Raw genomic sequence first — 27,857 nt, 5'->3', positions numbered from 1 at the left:
CCAACGGATGTTGTTCAATCTTATGTTGTGAGGATGCGCGTTACTGCGTTCGCTGTCACCGTAATACGATCCTCAATCTCTTTCCGAGACCTTATGCAGCCGCAGGACTCTGTTCAGGTCACTTTGATAAGCATCCCAATCAGTGCATCGCGCATGAGAACTTGCGAGTTCGGTACACCCTGTCAGTTGTGCCGAAAGGTAGGTGATCGATGCCATACGTTTAAACGTCTATACGCACCAACTAGCAGCAAAGGGAAGGCATCGGGAAGCGATAGCTAACTCTAGACAGCCGCTGTACGTTGTGCCACGAAAATATGCTGACGAGCGGTCGCTCAGGATGTCAAGACCATCGCTGTTTGTCAACTCAAGAAGTCGTCGTTATCGAATGTTTATGACTTTGTTATCCCAAACATGATGGTACGCGCTGGAGTCACGTACGACAGATAACGCGACGCCCTTGGCTGCACTCCGGAACAAATTTCAGGCGCCCAGCGTCAAATCTTACCCTCGGACAAATGTAGCTACCGTTGACCGAGATTGAGCAGCGCTTTAATTTCAATGTTATAGAAGCGTACTATTTACTGTGATGCAACGGAAGTTGGTTTAAAGACTACGTGAGGTCATATCGTAGCCTGGTAAATAGTTAGCTATGGTTTCGACTTGTTTCAGGCGCGAACTGTTCGTATCCAGGGAGCGTAAATGTCAATGTCATGTTCATCTCGTATATCACAGTAACTGCAAACCTAAAAGTTAATTTCCTTTCCCTTGTCCTCTCGTAGCTTGAACGCTAGTCAAGGAGGGAAGGTGATGAAGGTCCGAAGTCGGCGCCCCTCGATGATTCGAGTGCACGGTGGCAGCGCGAAGGAAGAGCCGTTGTCCGACGAAGTGACGTTTTATTCAAACGCCGAAGCGTCTGTCCTGGTCCAAACCCGAAGCTCCGCTCTCTCACCACACAACAAAACATGACTTTTTAAGCTCTCAGTTGTACAATGGATTCGCAACCCAGCCAATCACACATGCGAGTTCACATCATTGTAACCAATAGCACAACCACTATCGTGCCGCACGCGGCATTGGTGGAAACAGTGGCACTCTTTAGAACACGCCAGGGGATAGGATTTCTCAAAGACACGTGCCACCTCCCTCTCCCCTACGTTGGGCTGCGAGTATCGGCCCCTGATGTCTTCCCTCTTTTCACATGCAACCGGCCGCCATACAAGCTGCCGAGAATGTTCCGTGAAATCGCGGTTTATTAACTCCATATCCGGCGGACAGCGGGCTACCCTGCCGGTACTGAGAAATCTGTCTCCCGTGCAGCTGTGTGCCGGTTCGCTCGAAATACAAACACCATAATTGGGACCCGATGGCAATAGCACATAAAAGCATTCCGCGGCCATAGCCGGCTAAGTGATAAAGCTACAGCCATTTTCACGGGAACCCTTGGCAGGTGCACGCGGATGCCAAACATCAAACCGGCTGGGCAGTGTCGCGTCGCTCAATTTCCGTGACCGAGACGGTCGACGGGACATTTGGGGAGCGCATAGGCATTAGCGGTGGCGGTGACCTGAAACACCCCACTACTTTCATCTTCACGCTCGTCTCCCCGAACGCTCCCCTTCAGCTCGAGCCTTCTACCCTTTTGTTCCGAGCGGGGGTGCAGTTCTAGTGCCTCTTCTACGGTGCAGCCACTAATCCGCTTTCTCTTCACGCGTGAGTGCTGCCCGCGTCCCCTCTTCGCGGAACCCATATGCGGGCCTAATTTCCGGTTATTGGCCGATACAGCAGGTGTGGGCTCGTCCTACGCTTTGCTGTAGTCGCCTAAACTGGGCCACACAATAACAGCGAGGTCAAGTCCCTAATCTCAAACTGACTCTAAATTTGAGCATTTTCTCTTCAGAAATGGCGACGCGAACTCGAAATATTACGTAGCTGCAGATGTTTTCCTGCAGTGTGGTTCTTAGCACGTTTACTTGCTTTCGAACTTGATGGAGCACTATTAACCCGATCCAAATTGCGCACACGTGCTTAGCCTCCCACCAGCTTTTATTGGTATAGCTGTACAGGTAGACTCCAGGCGAATTTCGCCCTCGTTGTAGGCGTCGCCGGGACGTTCTGTATATATTTAGGTGCATGCATGTATGCTATTCGCACTTTCCAGCGACTATAGGGGGCGCGGAGAACGTTTCAATATGGCGGGGATAGAGGTGATGGAGCCGACACGAAAGCGTGCGCGTCTACAGGTGCAGGCGGCTCACGGGCCTCTAGTATCTCTAAGCGCGATCCTTGATCTTGCAAAGGAAACGCAGAGATGTGTTGTAGAAGGAGAGGCTGCGTTTAACGCTGGCCATATAATATGCTGCGGTATACGAGCGACGACAAGCGCGGCTGTCGAGGTCGAGTCACTATGCCTGCAGACAAGCGCCGTGAGAGGCCCCCCGCATACTATAAAAGTTCAAGTCTGCAATGAAACCGGCGCCGTAAAGGTCAGTATTTCACCTTACGTTTTTTTTAAAGATATACGTGATGTACGAGAATTGACACCAAGCAGTTAATTGGTGGCGCTCGGATGTAAACAAAGCGCAGTACCCCTCATGCCGCTGCATAATATAAACGTTGTGTGCATTGATGACGTTATGTGCATTCATGGCTCCCTGCAATGGCTTATTTGTGGAATGCTTGTTAAAAATGCCAGGTAACACGGAAACATTTCAGTAGTGCCGATTTAGAAGCTATGAGCGAGACAATGAGGTGTGCCAGCGCGCCCCGTTTCCAGCATGATTAGCGTTTTCGCGTGCTGTACGGCGATTTCGCCAAAGTGCAACGCGTTAAATGCAATTATTTTTTTACTTACTTCTCGGGCTTAAACGCGCAATTTCGTCGTTCTAGTGTCATAAAAGCACCAATGTGTTGTTTTCGGCTTCCAGAATTCAATGTGCATGTGGGAGCCTACGCATTTGCCCTGTAAATAATTAGCGCGGTTTTAAGGTCGTTTGCGTGCTTAACATTGGTTTGATTGTTTTCAGGGAGAATGCACGTGCAAGGCCGGTCTCTCTGGTCAATGCAAACATTTGTTTGCCACTTTGATATATTTGAACAGGTAAAACTTTATACATCATGTGTTTATTTATTTTCATTAGTTGGCTTGCCTGTAATGTGCATCAAGTGACAGTGAATATGTTTACCTTATGTCGAACTAAGAGCCACATTGTAAAAGGCGAACATAGAAGTCAGTGGCAATGATGCCTTTTCAATGCCATCTGGGGCTTGTTGTTGCACTAGGAACCGAGTTTCAAGAACATGCACACAGCAATCAATTGAGTATGTGTTGCTTCAGTCACTTCAGGTGGGCACAGGCTGTATTAATAACCACAGAATGCCCAGAAATGTTTTAAACGTTCTGGGCTTTTTTATTTGTTTACTGTAGGATTTTGATTCTGAATCTGCTGTAAAATATTGTTGATGTAACTTACTAACACGGAAACAAAGGATGAAACAAAATGGAACCAATGTACACAAGCGCTAACTCAAAACTGAAATGGTTCCCGTCTGTCTCATTTTTTTTTCCGCACTACCAAGTTGCATCATAGAATTCCAACTAGCCCCATCGCGACACTGTTAGGAAACATTTTCTTGAATCATATGAAAGATGCAGAAAAAAGCCAATACACAGAGTATTTCAGCAAGGTATGTTTATTTTGATGTACAGGACAAGTGCCACTTCCCTGGATGCATTGTCATGCACGGATGTGCAACAACAGTGGGGACGTGCCAGTGCCGCCAGCATCTACAAACCAAGGCCAATTAGTTTGTTTTGCCACGTCGAGCAGCTTCAACCAATAAGTGTCCCTGAAGATGTTCAAGCCCTGATTAGGAAAGAACTTATCGATGCAGTACCAAATTCTGCACTGGCAAAACACAAAACTCGTGCAAGAAAGTCAATCCCTTTCACTAGCAATTTGAACATAGTCCGCGCCATCGACACAATTTTCACACAAGGTTGCTACTTGAGAGAGCACACAAAATTTTCATTTTTTGAATCGGTGCTAGATGGTGAAAAAACAGTACTGAAAAGGTTTACTCTTGAACATCTCAATGAAAATGAAAAGAGTTTCTATCTTCAAAATGTGTGCCTCTCCTATGCCAAAGCTAGGGAAATATGCCGCGAGACAACTGATCAGTCATCCACTCTGTGGCACAGCGAAAGAAAAAAAAGAATTACTGGAAGCATCTGCAGAGAACTCTACACGTTTGAAGAAAGAGGTACACGCAGTTGGGAAGCAAAGCTGGACAGGCTGTACTGCAGGGAGCCTTTCAAGGGAAATGAAGCCACAATGTATGGAAAAGACAACGAGCCTCTTGCACTTGAAGAGTACGAGAAGACTCATAACGAAAGCGTGAGCAAGCTGGGACTCGTCGTCATTCCAGATGTTCCTTGGCTTGGCTACAGCCCGGATGGAATAAGTGAGCAGAGGGGAACGAACATCTTGCTGGAAGTGAAGTGTCCTGTTCTAGGCAAGCACTCTAGCATACAAGACCTTGTAAATGCTAAGAAGCTGGCATTTATTGTGTGTGATGGAGAAAATTATGCATTGAGACGTGCTCACAAGTATTATTCCCAGGTTCAACTGGGCATGCTCCTCCTTAACATGAATCTGTGTCATTTTATAGTATATTCGAAAGTTGAGAGCCTTGTCATTCATGTGCCGAGAGACACCGAGCATATTCAGGCACTTGTAGACAGGCTGCAGTATGTCTACTTCAAAAGGGTACTACCTAAGCTTGTGCAGATTAGCAAGGCTTGAAAGTATGTTGGTGTTCATAGGTTTTTTTCGTTGTTGATCACTTCCATTCAGTGGGAGGGGGGATACTTAGAAGAAAAGCTATTCAGTACTTTGTAATATTTACGAATTGCAATATATTAAAAAATTAAATTATGGGGTTTTACGTGTCAAAACCACTTTCTGATTACGAGGCACGCCGTAGTGGAGGACTCCGGAAATTTCAACCACCTGGGGTTCTTTAACGTGCACGAAAATCTAAGTACACGGGTGCTTTCGCATTTCGCTTCTATCGAAATGCGGCCGCCGTGAATTGCAATATATGTAGCAGCAATTAAGCAATTGTTAATTATATTTACTGTTCAATGTCTGCTAAGGAAAGTATAGCAAATTGTGAGAACTGAAATGGCAAGAGTTTTTGAAGCATCGAAGAAGCAAAATGAGGAGTTCAAGTTTGGTTCTAGGTTTTGCAGCATATGCATAAATGGCCAGCTGCAAATTTTGCTTGTATTCTGTCATTTAGTGCTTTTGGATGTCTAGTCATGGAGTTTCATTTTTTACTCTACAACCTGTGATGTTTTCTCTGCAAATGACACCTTTACAAGTGTCTACAGTGCACATGTTGCAAAAAAGAGAAGAAAGCTGTTGATCCTTTTTTTAAGCAACTATTTATTTTGCATTCTTCGAAAAGCTAGTCACACAGCAGCTCATAATTCCTGAAGAGCTTGTTTGCAGTCACTCTAAAGTACTTGAGCGAATACAAGTAGTTTTTTACTTGAAAATTAGTGCTTCTGTGTTTATAACTGGTCCTTTGTACCTGATATACTTGGCTGCTTTTTTTTTTTACTTGTCAGTACACGTATCACACCTATAAACATACCACAATAAACATTCCTCCTGTAAATGTGTGTCTGCGTTTTGCTATGTGATATTCAATATTTACTATTTGTTAGAAAATGTTGATATTCGCCCTCCTCTCAACTTTCATATGTCTCTTAACTGAATGTGTACACATCACTTCCATTTGTATAGGTTGTCTGCAAATAAATGTATGCCACATGCGAGGCTCTCGCATGCTCGTATATTTGCCACCTGCTCTCGGTTCACATTCTTCACGTCTTTGTGGTTGCAATGCCCACAAGTTCACAGCTGTACTTAGTCACACATAGCAATGTACACGACAAAGTGATGAAAAAATAAAAAAAAAATAACCATCACGCCTATTTGACCCAACAGCGCATACTATAGACAGTATGTATAATTGAACAGCTGATGATGTCGCACAAATTAAGTGGAAAATACACCAAAAGAGATTGTTCTGTTAAAGTAACATTAACATTCGCCAGTTTGTGTTCCGTTAACCATAGCAATATGTGTCTGATCAACACTGATAGGTTAGTGAGGGCTAGGATTCACCTCAATTTGAACAGGGAAAGATTAAAATTGGTCAAGAAGAAACAAGCCAATCTAGATGCAGTAAGGGTAAAAGCAGACCAATTCAGGCTGGTAGTTGCAAACAAATATGCAGCCTTAGAACAGAGATGAAGATGACATAGAGCTAATGAATGAAACCGTTACGAGGATGGCTTCAGAGGCAGCAATTGAAGTGGGAGGCAAGGCACCAAGGCAACCAGTAGGCAAGCTCTCCCAAGTAACAAAGGACCTAATAAAGAAGCGACAAAGAATGAAAGTGTCCAACTCAAGAGATAAGATAGAATTTGCGAAACTGTCAAAACTGATCAACAAGGCGAAAATAATTGATTCGAAATTATAACGCGATAAAGACTGAAAAAAGCCGTAAAAGATGGACGCAGCATGAAATCGGTGAAGGAAGCTTGGCGTAGGTCAAACCAAGATGTATGCACTAAAAGATAAGCAGGGTAATGGCACCAGCAATCTCGAAGTTATAGTAAAAGCAGCAAAAGAATACAAATGGGTTGGAGCACATGCCAGATCCTGGCTGGAAGCTTACCATTATCATTAAAAAGAAAGGTATACAATCAGCGCATTCTACCGGTGCTAACATATGGGCAGAAACGTGAAGACTGACAAAGAAGCTTGCGAACAAGTTGAGGAACGCGCAAAGAGCGATGGAACGAAGAATGTTAGGCATATAGTTAAGAGACAGGAAGATAGTGGTGTGGATCAGAGAGCAAACAAAGATACCGAATATACTTATTGACATTATTAGAAAAATTTGAGCTGGGCACATCATGTAATGCGTAGGTTAGAAAACCGGTAGACCATTAGGGTTGCAGAATGGGTGCGAAGAGAAAGGAAGCTCAGTCGAGTACGGGAGAAGTATAGCTGGGGTGATGAAATTAAGAAATTCGCAGGCACTAGTTGAAATCGGCTGGCACAGGACAGGGATAATTGAAAAGTCGCAGGGATAGACCTTCGTCCTGCAGTGGACATAAAATAGGATTGCAATGATGAGGATGAATTGTGTCAGCTTTGCAAGCGTGCTTACTGAAATTTATCATCAGCCAGTATTGGTGCGCACAAGTTAGTTAGCCCACACGCAACTGTGAACAGCTCATTGATATAAGGCAGCATTTCCCAGGACAGAGTTGAGTTGAAGAGCTTAAATATTTTAACTCGTTGTATTGCTCGTTCTACATGAACCCGTGCCCTAGCAATATCAGCTGTCCTAAGGGCATCATTGCGGTCAAACTGGCAGTCCTTTTTAGCAAAAGGTGGCCGAATTACGCCAATTGCACGGGCAGTGCACAAGTCATCAATGAAAAAACCCCTATCGACCATAATGTCATCTGTGAATGACTCGAACTTCTCCAGTATTGCACACTCAGCTGTAATGGCTTTGTCTGAGGCTCGTCCACCAAATGCTTCACTGATGAATGTTATTGTGCCAGCTGGACTTACACATATGAGAAATTTTACAGTGTAAGTCGACTTGTATTGTGAATATGTCAGTAGCTGACATTTCACACAGCGAGATCTTTCAACTGGGATTTCTGTGCAATCTACAACACCTCGCACTCTCGGATACTGTTTAAAGTGCGAAGGCATATTGTTTAAAATTTCCTCCTTTGAAGGCCACTCAATGGCAGCTTTCAGCACTGCAGCAGCAAGAGGCAGTGTGTGCACAAAATATCTGTGTATGGACGAAATGCTGCATTGAAAAAGTACACTGAGACAGGAAAATGACATAGCCTGTTTCAGAACTATGAACACCAAAATAACTCTGTCCCTCACAGAAGCTTCCATCCTATTTGCCGCCTCATACTTCTCTACGAGTGAAACAATCTTGTTTAGAAGTGCATGAGAAGGTACGCCAGTCAAAGTGTTTAGGTGAGCATCAGAAAGAAGCACGTCCGAAATCCTAAATTTTTGTGTGAAGTCCAGTGAGTTCACTTGAACGGATTTGTTTAGCTCAGGTGTGTGGCCCAGCTCTTGAAGTTCAACAAGTGCCCTTGCAGCGTCTCGTTCTGTAACGCAAGAAAAAATTTAGAGCGAAATTGGTACAGTTTTAAGCAAAAAGTTACCTGCTGTTGTTCGTGAGCAAGAGCTTGAAAGGGGGGGAAGCCAATCCTGCACAGGTGGGTCTGCAATACAATGATGGTGAACTAAATCCTTCATAAAACCATGTGAAGTGTCCTACAACACGGTGTATTCAGTCCTACGGCAAAATAAAACAAGATGCATTGCACTGGCTTGCCTTTGCTCTAAAATTCAAGAGCAGAGAGAGAAAGTATCAGATGCGAAAGGCGGGGAGGTTGGCAGGGAGGTTACCTGGAAGGTAAACATCCACTTTGCTAACCTGGTGCACAGGTGAAAGGGTAAGGGGGGTGCCGAAATATTACAAAGAAAAGCACAAAAAGTGAGAAAGATCATAGAAAAAAACACATTCACACACACAGAACACTATTGCATCAGAGTCACTCCAGTAGGTTACTTGCCTAAGGTGACATTAGAAAAGCCTTAGTCTCTTAATAGTAGAACGTGTATTTATCTAGGTGCCCAAAATCTTTCGGCGATACCACTCTCGATATATTGCCCTTTGCAGTTGCACAACCGGACTCGCCTTGTTTGGTGAAACGGCAAACTTAAACATGCGGTAACGCCTATGCATCATCAAAACTTGGGTGCGAAGGTCGGAAAAAAAATTCTCACCATTGTATTCACTTTCTTCCAAATTATCAGGAAGCTCGCATGCGCAATCTTCATTAATGACGACTTCAGATACGTCGTCCTGTTGGCCCTCGTTTCCTGCAACATTGTTAGGTCAATAGAAGAGATGCTTTAAGACCAAGCAAAACAAATACAAGATCACAAACGCTTGCGCAGTACCTCCGATCGGTACACAACTTTCACTACAGCCAAAAAAAGTAGCGAACGCCTTGCACATTGACCGCCTGTTTGATTTTCACACAGAACGACTAAGAACAGATGCAGAATACGTTCGCTAGTGTGAAATGCTCACTACGCAGCGTCAGGCACCGTCGAGGAATATTTACCGAAACAGCGCGAGTGCAGGCAGAACATTTAATAAACGGTGACACTTGCGTACTTAAACTTACCTTGAGAATCTGTGGGGGGCTTTCTTCGGGGAACCCTAGGCCTCACACTTGCTTCGTGGGAGCGCATAGGGATCTTTTGCGAAGGCACGGCGTTTCTTTTCAGCCGCTTTCGTAAGGGCTTCAACCCGTCTTTAAGGCAAAATTTCACAATCAGCTCACCACAAGAATAAAATGAAATCATTGAGAGCATCGCAACAGTCAATTACTCACCAAGGTGGCCCCAAAAGAAGTCGTCTTTGTTAAAATGATCGCTACATACGACCATTTCTTCGCTCACTTGCTTCCCGATGCGGAGCTTGATCGCCCACAACTTCCTCCGTTTTTTATCTTTTGGAAAGTGGTGCAGGCTCACTTTTCCGGAAATTGCACGATTTGTGCATTGCGGCACACTGCACATGCGGTTGCTCTTCGCTCGTCGACTGTTTTCTTCCATAACGAAGAGCACAAGTACGCCAACGCAGCTGCAGAAACCGCGTGAGCGAGAAATCCATCACCCCCTCCCGGCTTCCGAAAAGATCCGCGCGGCGGCGCTAGCGTTTCTGGAAAGCGCGAATATGCAATGCGATATGATATGCGGGCTATACTGCCACATAATTCTATCACTAAGGTAGCTCACACCAGTTACATTTGTGACAAAATTATTCCTCGGAATTTCGACAATGGCTGCCCACAAACAAATGCCATGAAACAAAACACCGACAACGCATGTAATTTATCTGTGAGTCTTAAATTTTAGAACTGCGAAGCAATAACAGCGATCAAACCTGAAAATAATTTTATTTCATTAGCGCGGCTGCGCACTACCTTCGGGATCGGCCCAGAAAAGCCACTTGAAACATACCCGATACGGAAAAGTGGTTTTAATTCCTTAAGAAAGACATTGGCTTTCATATTGTTGTCACATGTTACATGTTACGTTTAACGATGTTGCATGTAACCCCTATTTAATACCCTCCAACGGAGGGCCTTTAGGGTTTACTGAAGTAAAATTTAAACGAAACATAGAAAATGGATGAAATTGTCCAATGGCGGAATTCAAACAGAGTTCACTTAACGCATCAGCTCTTTTTTACTCAGGTTGCATACGTTTACTCCAATTCGTACTGCCACTACAGCTACGAACATTACACTTCGTGTAACCATGGTTACCGCAATAATTGCAATTGGCCCTTATGGTGAAACTGTGGTATTTTTTTTTAAAGAATTACGAAAGTCACTCATTCACCGCAACAGTCGCCTGAAAACATTGAAAACGACGATTTGAAGGGTCTGACAACCAAACTTTGTGGTACTCGTTGTTTTAGTGCAACGGAAAGCTTACTGGTCTGAGTGTCCAATCACATAGTGGTAACGCGCAAAACGCCGTGGCACATTTTTTAGTGAAAATTTTCCGATATATGCCTTGACGATCTTGTGCTCGCTAAACATGCTGGAAACAGCGATGGGCGAGTGCAGTAGCAATTATACGCTCGCATTGGTGGGAAGCAGACAAGTGCGGCTCTTGCTGACGAAGGCAGTGAAGTAGCCACATATATATATATATATATATATATATGTATGTATATATATATATGTATATATGTATGTATATATATATGTATGTATATATATATATGTATATATGTATGTATATATATATATGTATGTATATATATATATATGTATATATGTATGTATATATATATATATATATATATACACATATATATATATATATATATATATATATATGTATATATATGTATGTCTTGATGAAACCACGCTGGCCCCGGTAGTAAAATCATAGAGAAAGGAATACAACAAGAGCGGACACTCCTATAGAGGCCAGCGGCCCATTGACTGCGGTGCACCAAGCAGTCGGCGTTAATGCCTCAACCACACTTTCGGTTTTGTGCGCGCGCGTTTTGAATACTCGCTGGTACGCGTCACGCCGGCTCCGCTGCTTTCCTTATTTTTTTTTTTTTTTTTGCTTCTACAGCTCAACCGCGCGCGCTCTTCGCGCGAAATCGTTTTATTGTGAAGTAAAATCGATTGCGAACGATCTTCAGAAGCCGCCATCGAATATGTGCCACGTGCAATTTCATAAAGACGCAAGACGCCTTGCGTAATGAGGAAATGTTTATTTGTATTCTTTATAAATGCTCCTTGCGGGCTTTCTGTGCAGTCATCCAACGTTGTGGCACCAGGTAAGCAGCAGCAGTTTCCGTAGGAAGCTCCACCAGACGACATCAGTTGAAAAAATTAAATTACATGCAAGTGTTATTTTGGCATTAACATGCAAGAATTATGCGTGTAGAGGCGAAGCGTGAGACAGTGGTGAATGGGCGGCATTACAAACAAAAGCAGTTCGCTTTTACACACACGGCGTAGAATATACCCGACTCATCCCTAACAATACCGTACATACCACGAAAACATTCTATTTCCAAGCATTCCCCTCTTCCGGGACCTTATTTCCAGCACTTTAATGGCACAAATACACGGGCTACTTCGCGTTTCCAGAATTTGGCTACGTACGACAAATTCTACGAATAGGCTACGAATATAGTAAGCTACAAATACACAGAGGCGGCCACAACACAGGCTCTCAACCAGACCATGCTGGACGCTCGCATAATTCCTTCTCAGGGTGTCTACGAAATTGACATTTCCCAATTCCCTCAGTTTTCCAGGTTTTCCCTGAGTGCCTTTGCCAAATTACCTGAGCGACACAGAACTTTGTTTTATGTCGAGAGACGGGCTGACACCATGTCGCACAATGGTGTCACTCTCTAGTAAGCACGCTAAAAAATAAAAAAAACGACTTAATCCAGCTTGAATAGTAAGGGGTAGCGCTTATTTTATTCAAAAAGAAAACAGAAGGGAGGAGTTAGTAAAATGCACAGCGAAAAAAACATATATTGGAAGAAAATGCGTAAAGCTCACAGTGAGACATTCTCAAATAAAAATGAAAACGAGATGCATACAGATTGTGGGGTTCTCACACCCGTGCTCTTGGGACAAAGGAACGACAACACAGTAGTGCAAACAATTACAAGGGCATTTATTGCATCTTTCATAGATCAATGCCTGCTAGCCGAGTTGCTATCCACAAAACATGCCGATGGGCGCGCGACAAATCTAGAAGTCCGACTCACCGCGAACGGTTTGCGAGCGAATATGTTCGCCCCATGCTGGATCCCAACGCCTGGTCGTTCGCGCGTACTGTCACGCGAATGGTGGCGCATTCCAAGGCGGCCACGCGAGGCGGTCTCGCAGAAGCATGGGTCGGCGGCGCGCGGGATGTCCACGCTGTTCGCCGCCCCGCCGGGGAAGAGGTAGCCCGTCCTCCCCTGCACCCCTGGAGTTACTGTATATGCTACCGTAGGTAGCAGAGTTGCGCGTAGGTCCGCCATCTTGCCTGAGAAGCAACCAAGTCTATGCGGCGAAGCCGCACTCCGTTTTTGCAGGCGACATGTTTAGCGTATCGTCGATCGACCGTGGGCGCTTTTGCATCGCTGTGCACCGCTTTTTCGCCTAATCGCAAACAAAGCGCATCGAAACAGCTGACTGGATTAGATTGTGAAGAAAAAGGCGCTGCCCTTTTTTAGCGCGCGGCGTAGGGTGCAGCGCGTATATTAGTTGTTTTTTGGACTTGCATTCCCCTGTGCACTTTCTCCGCCCTAATAACGCATGGGCACTCGCGTATCTAGAATAGATTCTGTATTCTATATACGCCGATCAGATGCAGCATTCGTGAACCGCGACGGTAACGATTCGATCGCACCGAATAAACTTAGGGAATATGGTGATGTTGTTTTATAGATTCCGGAAATGCTACAAAAAGTTTTGTGCGAAAAAGCTACTTCACAAAGTAGTATAAGGTTCGAAATAACATAGCGTATTAAAAACTGGACAAACGTTAGTAATTGAGGTGAACAATCAGATACGTTAATAACTTTCATTCGCTTGAATACTGCTTGGCACTCAGGTTTTGTTTCAAGAGATAAATACGCTACTAAGAGCAGTGCAGTGCTCTTTTAGCATGTAAACAGTAACAAAAAGCACCGAGCCGCAACTACCTCTTTTTTTTTGCAATAAAATCACAATGCGAAATGCAGACAAAAAAACAAACACTAGTATATTCGCGTGCAAATATTTTGATATAGTGAGCTTTATCAAGTGGTGCTCTTTTACAAAGGGAACTGTACTAAATATAATGAGGCTCATACTTGCTTATGTGCCATAGCTCTCAACATGTAGCCAGTCTAAAATATTACTGGTCAATCAATGACCAACGATTGATATTTCGACTCTGGCACCCCATTAGATCTTGTGTAGGAACATATCCATCTACCAGCAAGCAACGGATATCAGCTACACCTGCAAGTGTGATTTCATTATGTGCCTTTTCACTGCAGGGATTCCAAAAGTAGCCTTCTGTGGGAGTGTAGCGAAAGTTTTTCTCACAGGATTGACATAGCTACATTATAGGGAATAATTCAAAACACAGTCAGGCCCTTACCGTATGTTAAATGACGACATTCATTCCTCTTGCATCCTGGTTCACATAAGCTGTAGTAGATTAAATATCTTTACTTAGTAGTAACCTCTTTCATATTCAGAAACAACCCAAGCCGTGCATAATCATGAAAATGTGAGCTGGCTTTTTTACGACACTTCTGTGAAAGCAGTGTGGTGCATCACATGCAGAAAACTGGTAATTCCAGCTAAATCTTCTGTATAACTCTACGTGCTTGCATTATTTAAAAATATGCAGACTTGCAGTAGCTTTTAATATTCCAGCTGTGAATTTTTTTAGCACAGCCCAAAAAGCACGTAGCTGTTAGTCAAGCAATTTCGTCTCATACACACTTGACGCAATAGGCAGTTGGCTGAAAATTTGTTTGTTCAGGTGTCTTTACCTGAACACCCTTCACTAGTTTTACAAAGGAAGAAAAACAATTACTGCAGTAAGGTGTCACGAGGCAGGCCGACGAAACAAACGTGAGATGCGCTGCGCACGTTGCGTTGTTGCTACGCAGCTAGCACGCACGTGGACAGCGAACGGCAAGATCGGCCGGATTGGATTTGAATTTGACTGGCGACAACTTGTGTCAATCCAGTTCGCTGCAGCGGCGGCGTCGGGAAATACAAAAATTGGCCCGAACATCTGCTTCTCCGCAATGCACGGTTGCTTGGCTACCACGTGATGACGTTCTGCCAATAGAGGCGCTAGCGGCGTGATAAAACAGACGCGCAACTCTGCTACCTGCGGTAGCACATATAGTAACTCTATGCACCCCCAAGTAACCCTGCCGTGAGGCGGCGTTAGCAACGCAACACTCGCACTGCGCCCCAACCACATCGACCGCCGCGGGCATCACGCAGGCCACGCGGCGTAGCCGGAATACAGGAGACGCGCTATGTGGAAAAAACATCAGGGGAGGCGCGAGGGTCGCGCATCCCCACAAGATGCAAATATTTTTGAAGATTAGGTATTTGCTGGAGACTCCATACAGAAGGTAAGCCAAGGCGGGAGAATGGCTTTGAATTTTATAGTGACCCATCGTAAATATATAGTAACTAATATTCATTAATTGTAAAGTGAGTCGTGCTACGTTTCTTCAACAAATATATTCAATCATCCGCTCAATTTACTTGCAAAGGCTAATTATTGGTCCCAAGCATTACAACAAGGGAAGAAATAATCTTTTGCGATTACTACCGAAACCCCCCACTTCGCTTTCACGAAGGCATTAACCTCTTTGAAGGGACGACCGAGAGGGCAATGCCTTCGTGAAAGCGCTCGTTTGAAGGGATACATTTCACTGAGTAGTGGAATGGGTGTACCTTAAGAAAGCAGAACGTGCAATTTACTCAAAGCCTAATGTTCACTGTAGATCCCTTGTAACCACTACGCCTTAATGGCAAAAATAAGTTGCGTTCGCAAATGTTATGCCGTGACCGTAGGGGATATTACGAGATTCGCAGTTTGTTTCTCCGGTGTCCTTGGTGAGCTAAACAAGGCACCTTGTTTATTTCTAGGGGAAATTAGGGGTATGGCATGGATAAGCTGTTGGCAATGCTTCAAATGGGTGGGTTAAATGCACATTTTCAAGTAGAATAGGTATGCAAGTGGTCCATAGCCTTATTTGTCTGTTTTACGAGCGGTGTAAGACTTAGACTGCTGCGCTTGCATAATTACAATAACAAGTGAGATAAAATTGTGCGAACATAAGAGGAGCAATACGCCAAGTTTATGTGCGATGGTAAATGCATTTTGATCAAATACAGCATCAAAAAATTGTGAACAAGTGTTTGAAATTATCACGCTACTGCTATTGTCCCAAGAGAGTTTATGATACTTTATACTTTGAAGGAATAGGCAGCATTTCAAGTGGAATGTGTTGCATAATTTTAATATTTCTGGGTTATTGAGAAGTCTTATGAATAATCATTGAACCCTCATTTTTTTGTACTTGCTTTGTCATGCTTGATATATTAGTTTCGGCTGGTATCCTCACTGAACTAAAGAAGGCAGCTTCCTTACGTTTGGTGACGGTAAGTACAAATTCATGGGTGATGTCGACATGAAGTTCAATATTGATAGCTTTCGTAATAAATTACGTATGCAAGCACTCCAGCGTGTTTGAGCGTGCCTAAAGAGAGCGGAAGAATTGAGCCCGCTGCTCTGGCAGCACTATAAAAGCCGCCAAGACCAAATTTAGCGAAAATTGGTGGTGCCCAATGGAAACTTCCTGTGCGAAGTGGTTGGATCAAATACAGCTTTTGTAAAAAAATTCCTATTCAAGCATGTGATATGGCCGCTATCAACTATCGTTCCCGGTGTCCCGACATAGCTGTAGTTTACAACAGGCTCATATATTGTGGAAAGTGGAGGGGGCCATTGTAACTGCAATGTGTGACAAAATGTTTACGTTCCTGGTCCGGCTAAAAGCGTAAATAATAATGAGCCGTCGTTTTTCTTTGCTTATTTTCACGTGTCATGACACCTTCCGTCCTTGTTACAGCGATGTCCCCCATGAACTAAACAATACATTTTGTTTATATTTGGCGAAAATAAAGGGCGCATTATCACCAATATGAAGGCAAACTTCCAAGATAGAGAACTGATTATGATATTTTTGGTATATTACGCATGTCAGCTATTCGGAGCTTTATGAATGTGTTTTGCGAACACAGAATTTATCCCATTGCCCTGGAATAACTGTGAACTCAACAGATATCAAATCTAGTGGAAATTGAGTGCGTGGGAAGGGTAGTGGGGAGGGGGGGCCATATAAGGCAATAAAGCATTGCATACCCCTCCCCCCCCTCAGAAGTTGTAGTGGTGCATATCATATTGACCGCAAAAAAGACGGGGACAGAGGGAGAGAACACATAAACAGCACGGGCGGTATGTGTGCTGTTACCGCCCGTGCTGTTTATGTGTTCTCTCCCTCTGTCCCCGTCTTTTTTGCGGTCAATATGATATGCAGTAAATACCAACTAGGTCAAAGTGAAGTTCTTTTGCAGTGGTGGTGTTTAACAGGTTCGCTGGCCGTTCACTGTCGCAGGGCCGAGATGGCGAGTCCACTTTTTTAATGTGTGAATATTGCAAGTAATTTATGGTGATTGTACGTCGCCGCCTATAACGTCGACAGTACTATTACCTAAACTAGCGATACACTTATCTCGTAGACTTAAACAGCAAATACAATTCCTTGCTGAATTATTTAAATTCTTTTTAGCAAATGTGCCTTTTTATGTATGCTGTACTGCTACGACTGGGTGCGATCCGAGACCACTGTGGGTGCACTCATTGCCTTTTGCCCCTGTATCATCTTGAGATGTTATATAGTTGCAAGAGATAAATGCGAATTGAGCTCATTTTTCGGGCCCCTATGGTTCACCATGTGGGATGAATAGGTCCCTGTCGGTTGTTGCGTTTCGCCTGCGACACGTGGTTTTGCCGGCGCGACTGCGGCGGGGCGGCAGACATTTTGGCCCGATCGTCGTCGCCGCAACGCTCATCGGCAGGTGTTTCCAGGCGCGACTGCGGCGATGCGACCGCAAAGGATCACCCTCGCATTCCAGTCATTGTGCCAGAACCAGGCGATGCGAAAGCAGGGATCATCCTCTCATTACAGTCATTGTGCCCGACCGGCAGCGCTACAACAGGGTGCTACGAGATCGTGCTCGACATGGTGCTACGGCAGCGCTACAACAGGGTGCTACGAGATCGTGCTCGACATGGTGCTACGGCAGCGCTACGACAGGGTGCTACGAGATCGTGCTCGACATGGTGCTACGGCAGCGCTACGACAGTGTGCGTCACCATTAGCCCATTGTACATTCACGTGCTCGTCTTTTGAGGGGTTCCTTCTTGCCCTCAACTGCGAGAGTATAAAAACAGCTGCCCCCGGACGCCAAAAAGGAGGGCTCCGATTTCTTCTGTTGAGTGAAGTGCTCTCCCGTCTCTCTACTTCGGTCAACCTGACCGCCAACTCTTTGCGATGTTAAAATAAACAAGTTGTTTTGTTGTTACCAGTCGACTCATGCTTTGCCGGGACCTTCGGATGCTTCCAGTTGTACCCCAGGCCGCCAGGCCAACGCTACCCTTGGGGCTTGCGACCCAGGTACAACCACGGGCGTCAGCGCCGAGTTCCCAACAGATCGTACCAGCGGTGCGATCCAAACATCTGGTTGGCAGCGGTGAGATCGCCTACGACTTCAAACAACTGTCTGCCAGCGGTGAGATCGCGACAACGGAGGCCAGCAGCGAAGAGATGCAGTTGACTGTAGGCTGAGCAGCTCAACGACGATCCGGGAGCAGTGCAACGAGCCCTGTGTGACGACTGGTTGCCTGCAGCGGAACGACTGCGCGGAATTCCTGCCTGCGAGGTTTGGTGAGTGCGGGACTTTCTTCTTCTGAGCTTTGCCAGGCTTTTGTTAGTGTCAGAAACAGAGCTGGTAATTGTGGTTGTCGTTGCTGCCGGGTTAGTTTGCGGCAAGACAATAGTAAGCAGTAGAGAAAGCAGCATTCAGAGCAGCCATGGATTTGAAGTCGTTGCGCAAACCGAAATTGTTGGAGCTTGCAAGAGAGTTGGGTCTGGATGTCTCAGACAAACTAAGAAAACCTGAACTGCTAAAGGCTATTCTTGAGTTAGAGGCTGAGGATGACGAGCTGTCGGAATGCCTTGAGACCATTGAAGAGAGGGAGACTGCAAAAAGACAGGAGCGCGAACTTAAAGAGCAAAAAGAAAAAGAAGAGCGTGAACGTAAAGAACAGAAAGAAAAAGAAGAGCGTGAACGTAAAGAACAGAAAGAGCGAGAGCAACAAGAGCGTGACCGTCAACACGCTTTGGAAATGAAGCGTCTTGAGGTAGAGATGGAACGCGCTCGTAATGGAAGTCAGGCACACGGTGCAGGAGAACGCGTATTGTTCAAAATGACTGACCTGATGCGGCCGTTTAAGCTTGGAGAGGACATTGGTTTGTTCCTGGTTAACTTTGAGCGAACGTGCGAGAAGCAGGGGTTCTCTCGGGAAACGTGGCCACAGCGCTTGCTCACTTTGTTACCCGGCGAGGCGGCCGACGTAGTCGCTCGCTTGGATAGAGAGGAAGCAGAGGATTTCGACAAAGTAAAATCGAGTCTGCTAAAAAAGTACCGGCTGTCTGCGGAGGCGTTCCGTCGGAAGTTTCGGGAAAATGAGAAAGGCAGAAGTGAGTCATATACAGAGTTTGCGTATAGGCTTATGTCGAACATGCAGGAGTGGCTCAAAGAAGAGAAAGCGTTTGGTGACCACGATAAAGTTCTGCAGTGTTTCGGGCTAGAACAGTTTTATAGTCGGTTACCGGAGAACGTGCGATACTGGGTCTTGGATAGGCCAGACGTTTGTACGGTGGCTAAAGCCGCTGAGCTAGCCGAGGAGTTTGTGACGCGTCGGGCTCGCGGAGCTAAGGACGGTCAAAAGGGTGAATTTGGCTCCAAGTTTGAGAGGCCAAGGTTCACGCCCATGAGATTTAAGGGGGACACGCGTAGTGAGGATGCGAGTGAAAGCAGTCCGACCAAACGTAAAGAGACGGCGGCAGCCAAACGCAGAAAGCGGTTCGAGATGAGGCGAGCGCGCGTTTGTTATACGTGCCAGAAGCCGGGTCACTTTTCGGCGCAGTGTCCGGAAACAACACCAAAAGTTGTGTTTTTTTCAATAGGCAGCACTGACGAGAACATGAAGCTTCTCGAGCCTTACATGCGAAACCTCCTCGTGAACGGGAAAGAGTGCCGAGTGCTTCGCGATTCCGCAGCTACAATGGATGTAGTTCACCCGTCTTACGTAGAACCCCATATGTTCACGGGCGAGTGCGCGTGGATCAAGCAAGCCGTGGAAGCTCATAGCGTGTGTCTGCCAGTAGCAAAGGTGCTTATTGAAGGACCTTTCGGAGCGCTTGAGACGGAGGCGGCAGTGTCATCTATGCTGCCACCCCAGTACCCGTACCTATTTTCAAACAGGTCCGATCACCTCCTGCGCGAGAAGGGGCTTTTGTTTGGTGAAGCTAGTGTTCAGGCCTTAACCAGATCGAAGGTTCGGGAGCTCGCTGCAAAGGCGGTAGTTGCGGGGCCGACGTTATCAAACAACGAAAAAGGGTCAGAGGCGCAGCAAGCTGATATTCAGAGCACGCCCGAACTGAATAAACTTGAGTCTGTAACGTTAAAGGCACCAGATACCGGAGAGGAAAATCCCGATGCGGGAAAGTTAGAAGAGCTATCTACTGATTTGCTCATCGCGCCTACGTCAGACGGACTTGATAGGTTGCTAAAAGTCAGCCGGTCGGCTTTGATAGCCGAGCAAAAGAAGGATGGTAGCCTAGAAAACATACGCTGCAATGTCAAGGAAGGTATCGCCAGGAAAAATGCGCGTTTTGTGGAAAGAGGTGGAGTCCTGTACCGGAAGTATCTAGACCGCAGAGGAGTGGAGTTCGATCAGCTGATCGTGCCTCAATGCTATCGTCAGGATCTGTTGCGCTTGTCACACGGGGGTTCGTGGTCCGGACACCTAGGAGTTAAGAAAACTAAGGACCGTCTCTTGCAAGAGTACTATTGGCCAGGGTGTTTTCGGGACGCAGACCACTTCGTGAGGTCATGTGACACCTGTCAGCGGGTGGGCAAACCAGGGGACAAATCGAGGGCGCCGTTGAAATTGGTACCTATCATTACGGAGCCTTTTAGACGGCTCGTTATTGATACAGTGGGACCTCTGCCGGTAACAGCCACGGGGTACAGACACATTTTGACTGTGATCTGCCCAGCGACAAAGTTCCCTGAAGCAGTGCCGCTTAAAGAACTCAGCTCAGTTGAGATAGTCAATGCACTACTGTCCATATTTGCGCGAGTTGGTTTTCCTGCGGAAATCCAATCAGATCAGGGCACAGTGTTTACTAGCGCTTTGACGACAACTTTTCTCGAAAGGTGTGGGATAAAGCTGCTACACAGCTCAGTGTACCACCCACAGTCGAATTCCGTTGAGGAGCTCCACTCCGTCATGAAGCGCGTGTTGAGAGCGTTGTGTTTTGAACATCGAACTGACTGGGAGCTGTGTCTGCCTGGGGTGATGTTTGCTTTAAGGACCGCGCCGCATGCGGCTACGGGGTTTTCGCCAGCTGAACTGGTGTACGGTCGCTCGCTTCGATCTCCGCTTCGCATGCTTCGAGAATCATGGGAAGGTAGGGGCGACGACCCAGTCGTGGTGGAGTACGTGCTTAAGCTCCTCGAACGCTTAAGAAGGGCACAGGAGTTGTCAGGTGAAGCAATGACAAAGGCCCAGCAGAGGGCCAAGGTTTATTATGATCGGACAGCCAGGGCCCGTCGTTTTGAGGTTGGCGATGAGGTCATGATATTGCGCACATCGCTAAACAACAAACTAGACGTGCAGTGGGAGGGCCCAGCACGAATTGTTCAGAAACTGTCGGACGTTAACTACGTGGTAAGTCTGCCAGGAAAGCGGAAAGCACAGCAAGTTTACCACTGTAATCTGCTCAAACCTTATAGACAAAGGGAAGCAGTGGTGTGCATGATGGTAAACGTTCCTGAAGAGCTTCCGGTCGAGCTTCCGGGACTAGGCTCAGTGACGAACAGGGAAGACACCGGTCAAGTCATTAGTGACCTTATCAGTAAAGCACCGCTGTCGCCCGAGCAGAAAACCGAACTACACCAGCTATTACAAGAGTTTCAAGGTCTGTTCTCTGAGAGGCCTGGTAGGACTTCTGTACTTACTCATGATATAGAACTTACCTCCCCAGAGCCAGTACGATCCAAGGCGTATCGGGTGTCACCCCGCCAGAGCGATATTATGGAGGCTGAGGTAAAGAAAATGCTACAGCTCGGTGTTATTGAGGCAGGTGAGAGTGATTATACCTCCCCTTTGATTTTAGTTGAGGTACCGGGCAAGGAACCTCGTCCTTGCGTCGACTACCGCAGGCTTAATTCCATCACTAAGGATCAAATTTATCCGATCCCTAACATCGAGGAGCGCCTTGAGAAAGTTAGTAGCGCTCAGTTTATTTCCACCCTAGATCTTGTCAGGGGTTATTGGCAGGTTCCACTTACAGAAGAGGCTAGTAGGTATGCGGCGTTCATTTCACCAATGGGAACATTCCGTCCTAAAGTGTTGAGTTTTGGTTTGAAGAACGCGCCATACTGTTTTTCAAGCCTCATGGATAAAGTGTTGCGGGGACAGCAAGAATTCGCTTTACCGTATCTAGACGACGTAGCGATATTCTCCGCATCCTGGTCTGAGCATATGACACACTTGCGGGCAGTGCTAACCCGCCTGCGCGAAGCGGGCTTGACAGTCAAGGCTCCTAAGTGCCAGTTAGCACAGGCCGAGGTTGTCTACCTCGGTCACGTGATTGGTCAGGGTCGTCGCCGCCCCTCTGAAATAAAAGTGGCCGCTGTGCGAGACTTTCCGCAACCGCGCACGAAGACCGATATTCGGTCGTTCTTAGGTGTCGCCGGCTACTATCAGAGGTACATCCCCAGGTACTCTGATATCGCGGCTCCCCTGACGGATGCTCTAAGAAAGACAGAGCCTCAAACAGTCGTCTGGGACGAGACAAAGGAAAGAGCTTTTAGCGCCCTAAAGAGTGCCCTAACAAGCCAGCCTGTGCTACGATCGCCAGACTATACAAAAGGGTTCATTGTTCAGTGCGATGCTAGTGAGCGAGGCATGGGCGTTGTACTGTGCCAACGGGAAAATGGAGAAGTAGAACACCCCGTCCTGTATGCTAGTCGTAAGCTGACCAGTCGTGAGCAGGCGTATAGCGCCACCGAGAAAGTGTGTGCATGTCTCGTGTGGGCCGTTCAGAAATTGTCATGCTATCTAGCCGGCTCGAGGTTTATCATTGAGACGGATCACTGCCCTCTCCAATGGCTGCAGACCATCTCTCCCAAAAATGGCCGCCTCCTGCGCTGGAGCCTCGCTTTACAACAATATTCCTTTGAGGTGCGTTACAAAAAGGGGAGTCTCAACGGTAACGCCGATGGCTTAAGTCGAAGCCCCTAACGTAGGAATCAGCCTCAAAATTGTTTGTTACTGATGTTTTTCTTCCTGAGGCAGGATTTTTTTTAACATATTGCTTTTGTTTAGTGTTTCAAAGTGATGATATGCTTTCTAGTGCAATTTTTCAATTTGTGGACGCGTTCTGAGTGATGCTAGACTACTGTAAGGAACTAGGCAGTGGTATAAAAAGGGGAAAGAGCCTGGCAGGGCTTAGTGAGGGTTGTGCCGTGCTTGCTGACTGAGCGGTTGAGTTTCAGCGTAGTTCTAACGCTTGCCGGGAACGAGAACAAAAATGTGAACTCTCCCGAAGTCACTTTGCAGTGTCCCGTGCGAACCTGAACGAGAGAACGAGGCCTTCTCTGTGCGCTGCGCTCAAGAAACGTCGAGGGACGCCCGACTTCGGTTATGAGCATCATCGAGCGACATCCCTCCGGACAGCGGATGCAGTCCCCTGTCCATCGGGATCTCCTTCCCCCGGCGGGGCGGTCTGTTGCGTTTCTCCTGCGACACGTGGTTTTGCCGGCGCGACTGCGGCGGGGCGGCAGACATTTTGGCCCGATCGTCGTCGCCGCAACGCTCATCGGCAGGTGTTTCCAGGCGCGACTGCGGCGATGCGACCGCAAAGGATCACCCTCGCATTCCAGTCATTGTGCCAGAACCAGGCGATGCGAAAGCAGGGATCATCCTCTCATTACAGTCATTGTGCCCGACCGGCAGCGCTACAACAGGGTGCTACGAGATCGTGCTCGACATGGTGCTACGGCAGCGCTACAACAGGGTGCTACGAGATCGTGCTCGACATGGTGCTACGGCAGCGCTACGACAGGGTGCTACGAGATCGTGCTCGACATGGTGCTACGGCAGCGCTACGACAGTGTGCGTCACCATTAGCCCATTGTACATTCACGTGCTCGTCTTTTGAGGGGTTCCTTCTTGCCCTCAACTGCGAGAGTATAAAAACAGCTGCCCCCGGACGCCAAAAAGGAGGGCTCCGATTTCTTCTGTTGAGTGAAGTGCTCTCCCGTCTCTCTACTTCGGTCAACCTGACCGCCAACTCTTTGCGATGTTAAAATAAACAAGTTGTTTTGTTGTTACCAGTCGACTCATGCTTTGCCGGGACCTTCGGATGCTTCCAGTTGTACCCCAGGCCGCCAGGCCAACGCTACCCTTGGGGCTTGCGACCCAGGTACAACCACGGGCGTCAGCGCCGAGTTCCCAACAGATCGTACCAGCGGTGCGATCCAAACACGGTTAAATATACTTATAACAGAAGCATTCCCAGGCTAGTTCACTTATTGTAATAGTAACTGGCAATATATATATATATATATATATATATATATATATATATATATATATATATATATATATATATATATATATAGAGTGAGAGAGAGAACGAAAGGTCAGACCGTCTGCGGTTTGCCCCCCTCCCCCCCCCACACACACACACTAGAGATAGTCGGTACGCCACTGCATTTCTTTTACTGCCGTAGAACATAAGAAAAAGCTCTAAGTGCCTGCCAGTACACTTATTAGGCACATCGGTGCTCATCCTGTGCCAAAAGGCAGCGGGTACACGCGTATCCCGTGACAATTGCCCCTTCCCACGCTTGTTGTGCTTCACCGCAATAATTTGCGCAAGCTTCACCGCGTAATACTACTGTAGTGAGGCGAAGCTGACTTTCGGCAACCGGAATTATGCAACGCGTCGTGCTTTCCGAGCTTCGAAGCCAATCGCGAGGAGCACAAAGGCGGAGTCGGTGCCATTGCTGATAGCGGCGAATTCTTTCAATGAAAAACACGGAACAGAACGGCAAGAAGCTTAATAGCGAACGCAGAAGCAGCTAGGCCTAGCGTTGCTGCGGTGGTGGCTACGGCTGCCGGCGGATCTGCGGGCGAGAGCGTTCGAGGAGCGACGGGGTAATCAAAACGGTGGCGGTGGTGGTGGTTTTATTAATGCCGTTTCGGATCTGCCATGACGGCAAAAAGTCCGGAAAATCGGATGGCGAAGGGTTCTTGCATCCGAAATTTCAGACGTTATTATACATAGACTCATATAGGGTACGTGGTGGTGCCGCGAAGCCGTCCGAATTATCGGGATTCCGGAAAGTCGGTCGTTGACTAAACACTGGCAACTCCTCCTACTCAAGCCAGCTTTACCCCGAATTTCTTTCCCTTTCAATAAAATTACGGCTAATTTTCCCTGATAGAAGCACAAATTCCCTGAGTTTTCCCCGAGTTTCCCCAGACTATTCAAAATCCCTGAGAATTCCCGGTTTTCCCGGTTGGTAGACACCCTGCTTCTACTCGCACTCAAGACAAATGCGTGGGTGCCATTCAGAAGACGGAATTTTCGAGTTACTATAGTTTGAGCTCCTTGGTGTTATCTTTTGCGCGTTCTGCCGGATCAAGCAACACACTCCCGTGTTATCACTGTTGACAGTTGCTCGTCGCGTTTTCGACAAGCGTGATTCCGAAATAAGGCTTAAATTGTTGCGGGGCCATAATTGTCACAATATTGTCGCATTATAAGATTCAGTCTGCGCCAAACTAACTTTGTCACCACGGCCGAGCTACTTTTCGCTGCGTCATGACAGACGCGGCGAGCGTGCTGCCGTGGTAACAAACAAAAAAAAAGAAGGAACCGAAAATAATTCTCAACAACGTTGGGTGTCAGGGAAAGCGCCAGGAACTTGTCTGGTCAGTGCATTAAAGCGCGAAACTGCGCACCACGGCCGAGCTGCTTTTCGCTAACCGCGTCACAGCGCCAGGCGCGCTCACTGCGCTTGAAAAGTGCCCCCAAAACTAACGAAATTAGTTACAATAATGTTGGGGGCCAGAGAAAGCGCCAAAACCTGTCGCAGTAAGATTCAGTATACCCGAAACTGCGTCACAGCATCCTGTGTGACTAGCGTGCCCAAAAACAACCGAAATAAGTTATATAAGAAATAAGTATTGGGGTTCATAGAAAGCGTCGCAAACATCTCCCAATACTATTCATTAATTAAAATTAACTGCGCCACGACGGCCACGCTGCTTTTCGTTAACTGCGTCACAAGTATAGCCTAGGTGCCGTGCCCTAAGCTTAGTTGCTTGAAATGCGTCGCCGAGTGCTGAACAAAGTGTCTCACCTTGCCATAGTCCAATAGTGCAGCGGTGCCATGTCGAAGGTCAGAAGGAACGCAAGTATTCGCTTGGATCCCACCAAACCAAGCTAAATCCAAAAAAAGAAAAGCAGGCAGACGGGTGAACCAACAGGCCAACGCTCAGATGCGCGGCCGGTCTGGATCGCGTTATTCGCCGATTCGCCTGTCGCTAGGCAACGGAAGTACGCCTCAAAGTTTTAATTTAATTTATACGCAGATATTTTTACTTTTTCCAGGAAAGAATAAAAATAAAACAATTTCTAATAATCTCACTTTACGTTCTCTTCTTGTTTTTCGATGCTCGCGGCAGCAAACGGCCAGCGTTAATACTATAGCGTGACGTATTTCCTGTTTCCACTTTTCGCCGAGTGCCCGCTCTTGTTATATTCATTTCTGTATGGTAAAATGAAGAAAAAAGAGTGCGACGTATACGTTGAATACCCACAGTAAATTGCACTGACGTTTCGGCTGGTGGACCAGCCTTTGACAAAGACTGGTATATATATATATATATATATATATATATATATATATATATATATATATATATATATATATATATATATATATATATATATATATATAATATACAAACGGACCAGAAGAAAGGGAACCGAGGAGCCCCATTTTTGTTAACCATATCATAAGAACCGAACAAACAAGGACACCAACAGCAATATACGAACACGACTACGATTTATTTCATGTTTGTTCGAAACATAGGGCGATGGAAGAAAAAGCTGCTGAACAGCAGCTTGACAAGCTCCCACCCCCCTTGTTTACATAGGCAACAGCAGCTAATACGATATACATATACAGATCAGCATACACGCACGCACACAGACAAACACGTTTTGATGGATATTTTATACATAACTAAAAAATGGTGAAAGACAATTTCCGTAAAATATATACAAGTGCGAAACGTAGTGTAAGTATGCATGATTGAAAATACTTCAAAGATTTGAAAGAACAGCAGTTATAAAATCAAACAGTAGAATTAACAGATACACAAAGCATACAAATCAAACCTGAGAACTTTCCATAAAATGTAGTGCATGGGTAGTAAATTTGTAGCATTTGAGAAAGAAAAAAGAAGGAATTATACCCCTGTCACATGGCAAATCTAATGTCATTTACAGCGAATGACATTCGCTGATAATGCCATTTGTTTGGTGTCACACGGTAAAACGTAAGGACATTTTCGAAAATGACATTTACAAACGAATGAGTTCGCCAAACTCATTCGCATTCGTTTGGAACTGAATGTGTATCCTCGACACCGCGGGTTTTATCAGTGTTTCACAAACAGTACATGCTTCTTTTTTGTTTTAACAAAAAATCACTATTATTCTATCCATTTTATTACCTAATTATTGCTTCAACGACATTAGACAGCTTTAGTTTAGCGTCCGCAACTATAGCGTACGCTATACGCTATAATAGACAGTTTTAGTATAGCGTATGCTATTCCATTGCGTACGCTAAAAAATAGCGGGTCGTCACTGCGCATGCGCTGAACGCTAAACGAAATAGCTGGTATAGCGGGCGTACGCAACGCAAACGAGTTAGCGTTATGCCCCAACCACTGGCACGCGCCGAAAGCTTCGGCGCGCGCTGGCAAGCGAACGCGTCGCTTTGCTTCGGCTGGAGGGAAAGGGCGCGCAACCACTGGAGACAAGCTCCGACGCGCGCCGAAGCTCGCTCCTCGGCTGCGGCGCACTGTTGCTGGACTATTCCGTCTTCATCCGTCAAAGTCCGGCCTAAAACAGCCTGCTGTAAACTAAGCTTGAAACAATAAGGTTGTGATCTGTATGTGCTTTTAGATACAAAAAACACGTTTGCATAA

At 46.2% G+C, this 27,857-nt stretch overlaps 1 protein-coding gene and 1 long non-coding RNA gene across 5 annotated transcripts; one reads left to right on the top strand and one right to left on the bottom strand.

Moving 5' to 3' along the window:
- The first annotated feature begins 2,197 nt into the window (after window positions 1-2,197).
- LOC142560723 (uncharacterized) lies at window positions 2,198-5,862 on the top strand. 2 transcript variants are annotated; one of them, XR_012823420.1, is made up of 3 exons: window positions 2,198-2,483; window positions 3,024-3,097; window positions 3,707-5,862. It is a non-coding gene; the product is annotated as an uncharacterized LOC142560723 (long non-coding RNA). The 2 variants fall into 2 exon arrangements; XR_012823419.1 differs by having other exon boundaries at window positions 3,024-5,862.
- On the bottom strand, window positions 5,585-9,853 carry LOC142560722 (uncharacterized). 3 transcript variants are annotated; one of them, XM_075673019.1, is made up of 5 exons: window positions 9,530-9,853; window positions 9,320-9,448; window positions 8,913-9,008; window positions 8,285-8,344; window positions 5,585-8,227 (listed from the first exon to the last, which is right to left on the bottom strand). In XM_075673019.1, exons 3-5 carry the CDS (start codon window positions 8,964-8,966, stop codon window positions 8,168-8,170), a joined length of 174 nt encoding a protein of 57 aa, XP_075529134.1. In that variant the 5' UTR covers window positions 8,967-9,008; window positions 9,320-9,448; window positions 9,530-9,853; the 3' UTR covers window positions 5,585-8,167. The 3 variants fall into 3 exon arrangements, with proteins under 3 accessions (XP_075529134.1, XP_075529133.1, XP_075529132.1); XM_075673018.1 differs by having other exon boundaries at window positions 5,585-8,344; XM_075673017.1 differs by lacking the exon at window positions 9,530-9,853 and having other exon boundaries at window positions 9,320-9,522.
- Between the last annotated feature and the right edge of the window lie 18,004 nt (window positions 9,854-27,857).

This window comes from Dermacentor variabilis, chromosome 10 (assembly GCF_050947875.1).
Source record: "Dermacentor variabilis isolate Ectoservices chromosome 10, ASM5094787v1, whole genome shotgun sequence".
Lineage (NCBI taxonomy): Eukaryota > Metazoa > Arthropoda > Arachnida > Ixodida > Ixodidae > Dermacentor > Dermacentor variabilis.
Note: the sequence above shows the minus strand (reverse complement) of the source record. Positions and strands in the feature narration are given on the sequence as shown.

Bases quoted from the DNA above. Each gene is read 5' to 3' on its own strand.
- LOC142560722 (XM_075673017.1), bottom strand. From the start codon at position 9,509: ATGCTCTCAATGATTTCATTTTATTCTTGTGGTGAGCTGATTGTGAAA. The intron at 9,009-9,319 runs GTAAGTTTAAGT...ACAATGTTGCAG, and splicing joins GCCCCCCACAGATTCTCAAG to GAAACGAGGGCCAACAGGAC. The intron at 8,228-8,284 runs GTAACTTTTTGC...CTTGCGTTACAG, and splicing joins TTGCTCACGAACAACAGCAG to AACGAGACGCTGCAAGGGCA.